At 36.8% G+C, this 12443-nt stretch overlaps 1 protein-coding gene across 15 annotated transcripts in view; it reads left to right on the top strand.

Annotated features, from left to right (window-relative positions):
- Nek1 (NIMA related kinase 1) overlaps window positions 1-12443 on the top strand; it is a 149127-nt gene that overhangs the window by 30342 nt on the left and 106342 nt on the right. For all 15 annotated transcript variants that reach the window (XR_004517877.1, XM_010629848.3, XM_033765447.1 and 12 more), the window contains one exon: window positions 2088-2239. Coding sequence is in view for 14 of the 15 variants with exons in the window: in XM_010629848.3 (XP_010628150.1) it covers window positions 2088-2239 (152 nt within the window). In the remaining variant the exon portion in view is untranslated. The remainder of the gene's footprint in view (window positions 1-2087; window positions 2240-12443) is intronic.

Consider the following 12443-nt stretch of genomic DNA (forward strand, 5'->3'; position numbering starts at 1 on the left):
AAAAAAAAAAAAAAAAGTCAAATCTTAAAGTCTTATTGTCACAAAAATGAGAAATACCCATTGTTAGCACATTCTTTCCGCATGGATAAAGAAATTAGAAAGTTATGTAAGGAGAACTAGATGAATGAAATGGTTAATAGTCCAGGGCTAAAACAGAATAGTATTTACGATAGACTTAATAAATTTCTTTTTATTGTTACTAGGTTTTTGTGGTGGTGCTTTTTCTTTTTCTTTTTTTTATGAGACTCTGTGGCACTATATAGTTCAGGCTGGCTTTCAACACACTCTGTAGTCCAGGCTGATCTCAAACCTGCAGCAATCTTCCTGCCTCAGCCTCTTGAGTCCTGGGATTACAGGGATGTGCATCAGGCCCAGCTAGTAATAATTTTATTTTAGGTGCCAGCCCCCTGCATTAAACTTCATGCTAGAATTTAGCCTTGAAACAATGCCTGAGAAATACTCAAAATTCAGAAAGATGATTCTTTCTGTTCTCTAGAATGTACATGAAGATTATTCATATCTGTCATTTTTATGATTTGTGCCTTCAGCCCATTTTCTGGCATACACAATATTCACTTGCTTGTTTTCATTTAAATAGCCAAGTTATAAAATTGTGACTTTGTATATTTATGGTCTAATTTGATCTTATGGTTGAATTCTCTAATTTGATCATGTGATTGAATTCTTATACTTCCTAGTTTCTGGGTCAGGCTGTGTTTGTAGTATGTTTGGAAAACTTTACCCTGACACATTGTATTGAATATCGGCATAACTTGTTTCTGTATCTGTAAAATGCCAAGCAGATGGGTGATATCATTTATGTTTTACAGGAGCTTGCTAAATTATGTGATTACAGTGTTCATTTTTAAAAATAGTTTTTTATAAATTACCCTAATTTTAACATACTGTTACATTTGATATAGTATTTTTTTCTGTGATGCATGTAGACTGAATTGGGATCATGTTATAACCAGTTATATTTTTAATTCACACTATTATAAGATGAATGTTTTGTAAAACACTTACATTTTCTAAAATATGTTAGTTTAATGATAATACTTCACTATGGACTACTAGGCAAATTTTTTTTCTCCTTTCTGTTCCTAAAAAGGAAGACTAGTGGTTGGAAAAGATTGATTAAACATGATTTAATACATAATAAGATCCTGAGCTAGAGAGTGAGCTAGAAGAATAAGAAAGTAAGCTGCTACTCAATCTGTGTGGGAGTTTAAGGAAAGATTACCTGGCAAATGTGAAAATAGTCTTGATATAGATCTCCTTCCAGAAAGTATGGCTGTTTTTTTTGTTTGGTTTTTTGTTTTTTGGGTTTTTTTTTTGGTACCAGGGATTGAACTCGGGTCCTTGGCTGTTTTATATTTCTATTAACAGTGCATAAAGTTACTTATTTTGTGGCACCCCTTGCTAACACATGCTTTAAAATGTTTGTTTTTTAGTAGATCTATAGGTATAGATATTGTTTGGACTAAACATAAATGAAAAATTTGCTCATCGTGATAGAATTAATGTTTAACAGTTGCTCTGGAATTTTGTTTTGATTTTTAAAATAATCGCTTCTCGGCCTTTTGGCTAAGATCAAGTGATTTTAAAAGTAATTTCTAAAATAATGATTTTTAAAATTTTATTTTGACAGCTTTATTGATGTACACAATTTATAACTTAGAGTCTACATTCTGATTTTTTTTTTTTTCTGGTACCAGTACTCGAACTCAGGACGTTGCACTTGTGAGGCAGGCACAGTGCCACTGAGCTAAAACCCCAGCCCTACAGTCTGATTTTTTTTTCAGTGTATTCGTATATATGCACAACACAGTCAATTTTAGGAAAGTTCTTATATGAACAATTTCAGTATCTTAGAGGATTTGGGTTTTGCTTCTTTCAAAAATTTCCTTCAATGTAAAAAAAGTTATGGCATTGATTATATGCTGAGGACTGAATAAGATAATTGATGAAAAATTTCAAATTTTGTCAATGACTATGGAAACAAAAATGTGCTGTCTTGAATTTTGAAATAACGATTTAATATAAAGAACTACTAGGAGAAAAAATCTTTGTGTCTTTTTATTTAGTTAAAAGACCAGCTTCAGGACAAAGTTTGGCATCTGTTGTGCCTGCTCAGAAAATCACAAAGCCTGCTGCTAAATATGGAGTACCTTTAACATATAAGAAACTTGGAGATAAAAAATTACCTGAAAAGAAACCACTTCTAAAGCATAAACAGGTATGTTACAAATTGTGATTAGTAACAAATTCAACTTGATCTTAGTTTATTGTAGCTCAGTTATCTTGATATTCATAGAATTGTTTTTAAGGAATATTGATGTTCTTGCTTTATTATTTTCCTAAAACTGAAGAGCTTTAAGGAAGTCATATGGAAACATTAGGTAGATATATTAAGTAATAGTTGGTACAATAAAAAGAGAGTTATAAATGAAATCACTTTAGAACAATTTTCAGAGAGCCATTGGTTTTATGTATGAAAGACATGAATATCTGTAATATAGTTGATAAAATTCTAGGAAAATTTGATATTTAAGAATTCAGAATTAATTGTCTGAGCTGGAAAGAAGGTGATCATGTGGTTGAAAAAAGTTAAGGCCTGTAGCATTTAAGTGGCAGTCCCAAGAACACAGTGTTGGTTGTGGGAAATGACATTTTCTTCATATTGATATTTTTGTGCTTTGGTATTTGGGATCTATTTTATCTTAGACCACATGTACACATTCATATATATGTACAGATACATATTTATATACATTGTTATAAGGTGAACTTCATATTATAGAGAATTAATCATTGGTTAAAATTTGTCATAAAATTTTTCAAAACAATTAAGTTATGTAAGTCAGCATCAAGTCAGAAGACAAGAGTAACTCAATAATTTTAATACGAAGACTGGTTGTGCCTATAATTTATCTACTTGAAAGGCTGAGGCAGGAGGATCAAAAGTTTAAGAACAGAGTAAGCAATTAGCAAGACCTTGACTTAAAAAATTTGAAAGGGCTGGGGTAGTGTTTGCCTAGCATACAAAGGACTCTGGATTCAATCCACAGTATCACAAAATAATAATAATAGAAAAAACTACTACTAATAATAATTGGAACAAGGAAAATTTAATATAAGTATCATAATTAACTACTTTAATGGGATTAACCTTTAAAAGTATAAAGAGAAGACCAAAGAATATATTTTAGGAATAGCAGATATAAGATGTAGCTGCTACTCATAGTTCTGACACAGAGTAACCAAAGAAGAAACGATTTTTGAGATTCCCTAACTCTATCCTTAATGCTGACATTCAGATCTTACTGGGTATGGTACGGCTTAGCCTATAGGATGATATATTTCACTGAGCTCCCACAGTCTGGGTGTGACAAACAGGAAACTCTCCACCACTGAACTGATGAAACTCCGTGGGAAACTGCCTGGAGTGTCAATAAAAGGTGCAGACCGGGAAGCTGTTAAATTCGCTCGGAAGTCTTTGGGTTATAGGTACAATTAGCTTGGTGTTGCTAGTTTGCCCCCACCATCTGATTTTCCTCCTACATCACTGATTGCTGCTTCTCAGTGGCAAGTTTCTCCTCATCGCTCTCATTTCTAAATGCTAAAGTAAAGGACCCATTCCTTGGATATCTTCCCTCTTATTATTACCCATTCTCACTCTAGTTGACAACATCTAGAAGCTGACTCCCACTTTTAAGTCTTCAGCTTAGAATCTGTTATGGTTTAGATTTAAAATTTCCCCCCCACATCTTGTGTTCAGAGGTGAGATGATTGAAAGGTGATTGGCTCATGGAAGTGCTATATTTATTATTGGATTAATCCATGAATGAGCTCAGAGCTGAATGTGTTCTTAGGAGGTAGGGCCTGGTCAGAAGAGGGGACAGGATCTAGAAGGGTATATTTTGTCCCTGGCTCCTCCCCTTTCTCCTTCCTAGCTGTTGTAGGCTAAGCGGCTGTCTTCTGCCATCCCCTTCAGCATGTTATTTGTGCCTTGAAGCCAGCTGACTTTGGACTAAACTACTAGAAACTGTAGCCCAAATAAGTTTCTCCTCCTTTAAGTTATGGATAGCAGGTATTTGGCCCCCGTGACTGGAAAGTGGCTAATACATAAAATCAATACCATGGTTGTGACTGTACCTGACCATTTGGGTTGAAGCCTTTGGAACTGATTTGTGGGAGGAGTTTGGAAATGTTTGGAGAACCCTAGAATGCTGTAAGCCAAATTCAATGAGAGATTGGTTGGAGTTTAGAAAAACTAAAATGAAATGATAATAGGAATTTGGTCAGGAAAAGCTAGACTCATGAAGCTTTAGATAGGGACGAGGATCATAATGGAAACTGGACTAGAGGCCATGTGTATTTCATTCTGGAAAAGCTTTTGTCTACATTTTGCTTATGTCCCAAAACTTTGTGTAAGGTTTCTTAAAGGTGTTAGACTACAGTAAGTCCCCAGCATGCAAATGAGTTCCATTTCAGTCAGATTCATTCATAAGCCAACAAAGTGAGGCTTGTACAGCATACTTGTGAAAGTTTGCAATGCAAATATTTGTAAGTCAGATATTTACTGTAATTAATATTATAGAGCAGATTTCTAGGCTGTCCAGTGTTAAAGCTATGGCATGAGTACTGCTGGCTGTTTTTAGCCAGTGAGAAACAGGAAGAAAAAAAGAGCCAAATGATTCGAAGTATGGCCAGAAAAGAAACGTGTACAGTTGGGGCAGTGCAAAGGATAGTGCATTTGCTGAAAAAATTAACATTAAAAAGAAGCCAAATACTTTATATGAAAACAACAAAGAGGGCTTGAAGGCACCCCAGGGATCAGCCAGAGCCTTACATTATATGTTCACGGTGCAGAAGTGTAAACCTTTAATTTGAGAAGATAACCTCCAGACCCCCTGCTCAAGAAGGACTACCTAGGAATTGGTTCTCTGGGATTCATTTCACTGTGCTCAACCATCCAGGCACTCAGAGGCCATTGAAAGCCGTAGTCCAACATGACCCTTCTATTGCCCAAGATGGCAGCCAACCTTGGGATCATCTACATGATGTTGATTTTTCAGTCATGCAAAATGTAAAAGTTGTGGGGTCATGGAGGCTTCAACCAGATTTCAAAAGAAGACCCAGGAGGCCAGGCAAAAATGTGTGACAGGGTTGTAGTCCCTAGCAGGAATCCACGAAAGGGTGATACATGAAGCTGTGAGAGTGAAGCCAAAAGTGCAGTGAAGACCCCAGGAACTTGAAAATGCCAGGAACATGGTATGTCTGCCAAGAAAAGCTGCAGACAGTAAGCAGGCAGTGATGAAGCCAGACCGAGAGAGAAGCCATATGGTCTGCAAACTGGCAAGGCCATAGAGGCGAGGCTGCCGAACCTCTTCGGAGATCACATCTCACCACAGCCTGTCCCAGTTGCTTTACATGAATCTACAAAACTTAATGTTCGCCCTGTGGGGTTTCAGCCTTTATTTGGTCCTATTCCTTTCTACCCCTCTATTTCTCCTTTTGGAATGGGAATATTTACCCTATGCTACTTTATGTTGGAAGTATTTGTTAATAACTTAATCTAGACAACCCCCCACACCTCATGTGGTCATAAATGGGGCTTTTCAGAGATGAATGGGATTAAGGATGTGATGCTGGGATTGAGGATGCCCCACCCTGCGTGTGGGTGGCACTAATCAGTAGGCTTGCCACCTGGGTAGAATATAAAGAAACAAGTGCTGCTGCTGCTTCACTACGCTGCTGCTTTGCTGCTTTCTGTCTGCCATGCTATGGACTGTTTTTCCTCTGATGCCCTTCTGCCTCTCACCCTGCCTTGGAACCAGCCAACTATGGACTAAAACTTCCTTGAACTGTGAGCCAAAATAAACCTTTTCCTCCTTTAACTTTGAGTTTCTGGTATTTTGTCTCAGCAACTAGAAAAGTTACTAAGACAGTATTTAACTTTGTTTTTTACTTTCATAGAAGCTCACAGCTAAGAGTTTGAGTTTCAGAGAAGATTTTGGACTTGAACTTTTTGGAAGTGCTGAAACTACTAAAACTCTTGTGACTCTTATAGATGGACTAAATGCATTATACATAATGAGATGGATTTGAGTCTTTTGGGAGCCAGGGTGGAGATGTGGTTTATATCTAGAATTGCCCTCCCAAACCCTCATATGTTCAGAACTGGGACTTTTGAGGAGATGATTGGATCCTGAGGAGCACTATATCAGTGGATTAACGTGCAGATGAGTTCATAGCTGAATGTCCTGTTAGTGGGTAGGGTTTGGTCAGAAGAGGGAGCAGGACCTGGAAGGTTATATTCCTGTCCCCAGCTCCTCCTCTCTTTCTCTCCTTGCTGAGTGGAATAGTATAAGCAGCTGTTCTCTGCCATGCCCTTCACCATGCTGTTTTTGCCTTTGATCTAGCTGATTTTGTTCTAAACCCACTAGAAACTGAACTACATAAACCTCTCCTCTTAATTGTGGTTGTCAGGTATTTTGTCCCAGTGTTGGGACAGTGACTCATACCAATCCTATAGTCATACCATCTTAACATCTCCAATTAGATTTCTATTTGACACCTCATAATTAACATAGATAAAAGCTAAACTCCTGTGTCAATCCTCTTCCCAAAGTGATCAATCTTATTTTGGTAAATCGCAATTCCATTCTTTCATTTGTTTATATCAAAAGCTTTTAAGATTATTGACTACTCTTTCAACATCACATCCTGTCAACCCTGCCTTCAGAATGCATTCACAGTCTACTTCTTATTATGTCTCTATTTCTGTTGACACATTAGGCCTAGCCACCCTCATCTGTCACAGGTTATAATACTGATCTCCTGAGTAGTTTCATTACTTGCAAACCTACCAACTTCGTTCTGTTCTGATCTGGGCAGCCAGACTGTTGCACTCTTCCTGCTTGAAACTATTCAGTGATTATCATTCGAGATAAAAGCCAGACTTCTTATGATGGCCCACAAAGCTCTCATAACTCAATGACTGCCTCATTAACTCTCCAGGTCTCATTTTCTGTTTCTTCCTTTCTTATCTGGAGCCAGCCATGTTAAACTTCAAACATGCCAAGGATTTAATCTGTAAAAATGTGTTTGTGCTTGCTATTTTCTTTCCGGTCTGTGCTCAAAACTCACTTTCCAAATAGAGCCTTTATGCATTATTATTATATCAAATAACAGCCATATATCTACCCTACCCTACATTTGTGGTCAACTGTATTCTGTTCTGTTTTTCTTCAAAAGAGTATAACTGTATAATTTACATTGTATTTACTATCATTTTTCTCTATTATGGTATATAAACCCCATGAAGGTAAAAATTTTGGTCATTGTTTCCTGGCAATTATTTCTGACAAATATTTCATACCAAGTACTAGGCAATAAGTACTAAATAAGTGAATGAATGAATGGTAACTTAGACATCAAATTACTTGTCTCTCCTGAACACTTGGAGATACTTGAGATCAAACCCAGGAGCATTCTACCACTGAGCTATATCTCCCTCCCTTTTAATTTGAGACAGGATCTTGCACACTTGTGATCCTTCTGCCTCAACCTCCCAAGTAGCTAAGATTACAGGACTTCATCAATCAAAAGTTTTAATGACATGGTTAAAATATTTTGTCATTTTTTAAATACATTGAAAACTATTAAAAAGTAAAACCTGGTGAGAAAATAGTTAGCTTTCTTAAGCACACTGGAATGTATCTTTATAAAGTCAGCAGTAGAGGAAGTTACTTTCTTTAGTTAAAAAGACAAGTAGTTTGCTAAGATCATTGTAGTGCTGAAGACATTAAAAGTTAATATAATTCTTTTAACTGCCTATTATAAGCTAGAAACTCCTATCCAAAGATCCTTAGAGACAAGCATATTGAAATAAGAAAACATGTAAAGTATGGCCATGCAGAAAGCGTTTAGTGGCAAAGTACTGCCTTGCCAGATAAATGACATAGTCATTCTTGTATATTGAATACCTATCAGGTTTTGGATATTTGTTCATTGCACCAGTCTCCCATGGATGCTCCTAGATTCTGAATCTTAACTAAATTGGACTTCTCACTAGTTAATGAATACACTTTTTATACACTGTTTTTATACACTATTTTCTTTGTTATTTTGTTCATTCTCTACCTGGTCTTCCTTTCTGTTCTTTGGCCCTTCTGTGTAGCTGCAAGTCACCTTGATAATATACTTAAGTTTGTAGTCGTTGGTGGGTAAAATGGAGAATGTACTTGTCCTACCCTTCAAATCTTAGAGTCCAACTAGAGAGGAAAAAGGCTTGGGAAAAAAAGGCAAAAAGAGCAAGTTGTATGACAAGTGCCCACATTTTAACTTATAGATTAGTAAATAGCATGTTGACATCATGGCTAGGCACTGCAACAGTGGCAGTGATGGCACCCCTAAGGCAGGTTGGGTTTTCCCTATAATACCTTTCCTTTCCTTTTTTTTTTGTACCAGGGATTGAACTCCGGACCTTGCACCTTCAAGGCAGGTGGCAGCACTGCTGAGCTAAATCCCCAGCCCCCTATAATACATTTCTTATTTCTTTAATTGTCGTTTTTCCTTCTCTCACTTAAAAAAAGTAAGAAAATAATTTCTTCCTCATCTGAACCCCTTCAGCATCTTAGTTGTATCTTTTTAATGTTATTTTTCTTAGACTAGCAACTCACTGATGTTTGGAATTGGATTTTACATACCTTTGCACAGAGGAAGTAAGTAGTAAGTGTCTCTGTTTTTAAAACTGAGAGAATAAATGAATTCCAAATATCCTTTATATTTCAACAATACTAGAGGGGATAAAAGGCCAAACAAAATTGTTGCTTTTAGGAACAAAGAGAAGGCCAACGTATTTGACATTTTATTCTTAGTGCTTCAGAGTATCTATTTCAATATGAGGTAATGGAGAGAAAGCTGTAGAACTTTGAAATTGATTCTTTTAAGAATGTGTTTAATTTTGAGAGACTTGATTTCTATTAAAGATACTTAGTTCTTTGAAGTAATTTATGTAGTACAAAGATCTAATTTTTTCTATGAAGCATATATTTCAATAAATTTGCTATCACTCTAGTATACTTTTGACAGTTTTATAGTAAAACAAGAAAGAAATGTTCCCAATATATAAATAGTTAATTTACTTTAATTTTGTTTTGGGCCCATTTAATTTTTATTCAAGTGTACATTGCCTTTTTGTCTGTGAGTATGGTAGTAGGAATTGAACCCAGGGCCTTTGCGCTGATTTACATCCCACCCCCTTAAAAAAAATTTTTTTTTCCTCTTTGGTTTTTTGAGACAAGGGTCTCTCAATGTAGGTCAGGCTGGCCTCAAATTCACTATGTAGCTCAGATTGGCCTCAACCTCACAGTGATTCTCCTGCCTCACCCTCCTGAATCCTGGGATTACAGGTGTGAATTTTGAAAGCCATATACACTGGCACCCAGGTCAGCTCATGGCTATGCATAATGGACTCTGCTGCAAGTCCAGGCCTGGGAAGGAGGAGGCTCTGATTTCATTTCTAATTAGCTGTATATCTAGTACCGGGAATTTTTTTCACCTGCATCATCTTTAATCCAGCTCTTCACCATCGCCTGCATGATTCTCTATCCCAGGACTTATCCTTATAACTTCAAGGTGATCAAAGTACAGTGATGAGTTACAATTCAGTTTCTCTCTAAAGTAAAACTAAAAACAAGTGCCAGTCATGGTTTTGGGTTAACAGGAGAGCCTCGCTAGATTAATGAAAATTTCCATACACCAAAAAGAAATGTTTTATGTTAGCCTGGGCCACCTTGGTACAGGCAGTATATCATTTTTGCTTGGTATCTGTTTAATTGAGCTGAATTTAACTTCTGACCACAATGTTACTGGCTGTAAAATTCATCCAGAGAACTTAATTATGTTAATGTAGATTGCTGGGTCCCAGTCTTCACCAATGGCACTGCAGTTGATATGCTGTGGACCAGGAATTTGAATGTTAACAATGTTGAATGTTGAATGTTGGTTATGCTGTGGACTGCACACTGCTGTAATACTGTGCTCAGGTATAAAAACACACCTCCCTCTCAGGTTTGCCTTTCCTCCTTTTTTTGTCTTGAGCACAGAATGATGCCAAAGAAAATGAAGCCTACTGAGAATGGGAAGGTGGAGACAGTTGATAGGACTCCCATCTTAAACTTAATAGCCCCAGTAATCACTTTGAAAGTTTAATCTCACTTCAAGTCAGACTTCTTTTAAGGAATTCTGGGAGAGGAAGGCCCTCCTCATTCAAAGGGATGGCCCTGAACTGGCCACACATAACCAATCCCTCTTCGGGCTAATATATTTGAAGAATCTGTGCTGCCAGAATATGTACTATGCAAGAGACGTGAATGTCTGCCTGTGTGTCAATAAAATTCAAAGTGGATTTTCTTTAGCTGAAAACAGATTTTGATCAGAAAAGGTCAATAATTTAGTTTCTTTGGAGACTTAAGGATAAGCTCTCGAGACTACAGGAGAGACTATAGCATTATTTTGGCTCTGGTTCACTCAAATGTATATATAACCTCCATAGGATCTCAGGGTTTACCTCCCCATTATGACATTGTGGAGATATTTATCCTGCAGCTGGAGGAAAAGAAGCATTGCTAGCTCTATCCATCAACAGTGGCCTTGGTAATGTGAGTACAGTGTGGAGGCCAGTGCCCAGCACAGTGCCACAGTGCATGATTTCATGTGGAAGCCAGGTAATTTGTTGTACTTTCCCAGCTGGACCATTCATCAAGTGGACACTCCTTCAGGACTGGAGCACTCCATTCACATGACCATCATCATCTACCAGAACAACTCATAGAGAGATTTCCCCTTGGACACCATTTCAGGGCTAGAGAAGAAGTGGAGTTATGGAGTGGACTACCATAGCACTTGCTCATGGAGGTGGAAACCACAGCTATTGCAACAGTAAGATTAAATGGTTTTGTGAGGACTCTTGCAAAACAGCTGGAAGACACTAAAGGACTGCTTTCATCAGACACGAGAAAGGGATTTGTTATACATAAACTTCCTCCTTACCATGTAGGAAATGGAGCAGAGCTGTCAACACTGGGTGGAAAGTTACTGAGCTTGGACAGAATAGTGAAACTGCAGTTGAAGACCACATCATCCTCCTAGTAGGGCCAGATCAGAATCAATCAGATGAAGCTCAAGAAAAGATGTTTGCATCTGTCATTCTCTAAAGAATACGAAAGAGACACACATGATTGGAAATGAGGAGGAAAAAGTGTCATGGACTTTGCTTTCCTTTGTCACATGTGGATGCCCTGAAGCAAATTTGGAACTGTCCAGCTATTTCTGTCAAGGAACTGTAACTTATTACAGGTGGGGAAAGGAGAGCTTGGCATTATCCCTCTAGACAGAATGTTTAGTTCAAGTAGTTTAGTGCCTTTCTAGAATCAAATAGTTGGTATTTTAAATGCACATTTTTTTTTAAAGGTAAGATGGAAGTGCTAGTAGGTACCATTGTTTTGAGTCAACCCACTGAGTAAGAGTAATGACCACATGACCCAAGAAGAGATCACTGCTCCTTACCTGAGTTTCTACTATTGTGTTTCTGTATTGATGTGCACGTAAAAGAAAAAACAGTAAGTTACTAAATATCCTGGAATGGAATGTGACTAAGTCATAATTTTGAAAGTTTATTTAATCTAATGTGGTAGAAAAGGCACAATCTAATAAACACATCATGTAGAATTAAATGTCAAAAAATTTTTGAGACAGGATCTTTCTGTCACTAAATTGTCCATGGTGAGCTTGAATAGCAATTCTCCTGCCTAAACTCCCAGAATGTTGGGATTATAAGCATTCATCACCACACTTGGCTCATATGGCTTATTTTTTTCATATACCCCTGAGAGTTCATAGATAATTTTGTGTTCTGATATTTTTTATCTACAATTATATATGCTTTTTAAAATTTGTTTTTGTTATTATCAGTTGTCTTATATATTTCTTTGCTATGAAATCAGTTTGGTTCTTATAAATGTTTAAAAAATCATGCTCTAGATCAAATTTATTTGGAAATTTGTTTTCTTGTAAATAGAATTCAGCAAAATATGAATTCAACATAAATTGATTTCATAGATAATTTTTTAGATGTTTATTCCCAATTGTATTTACAAAATTATCCATTTTAACATTTGAAATACATACATGCCTAATATCTGCCTTCTCAAGAGATAAATCTACCATTGGTAGAGGCATAGTTACTTTTATGTTATTAGATCAATAAGGAATATACACTTGAGTGGATTTGCAGAAACTAAGTTGTCTCATTTATTGGCCATTTATTAGTCAGAGAATTGAGAGATCAGAACTCTTTTTTTTTTTTTTTGGTACCGAGGATTGAACTTAGGTCCTCATGCTTGCGAGGCAGGTGGCAGAACCACTGAGCT

Source organism: Fukomys damarensis, unplaced genomic scaffold (assembly GCF_012274545.1).
Source record: "Fukomys damarensis isolate Sample0158 unplaced genomic scaffold, DMR_v1.0_HiC HiC_scaffold_18, whole genome shotgun sequence".
Lineage (NCBI taxonomy): Eukaryota > Metazoa > Chordata > Mammalia > Rodentia > Bathyergidae > Fukomys > Fukomys damarensis.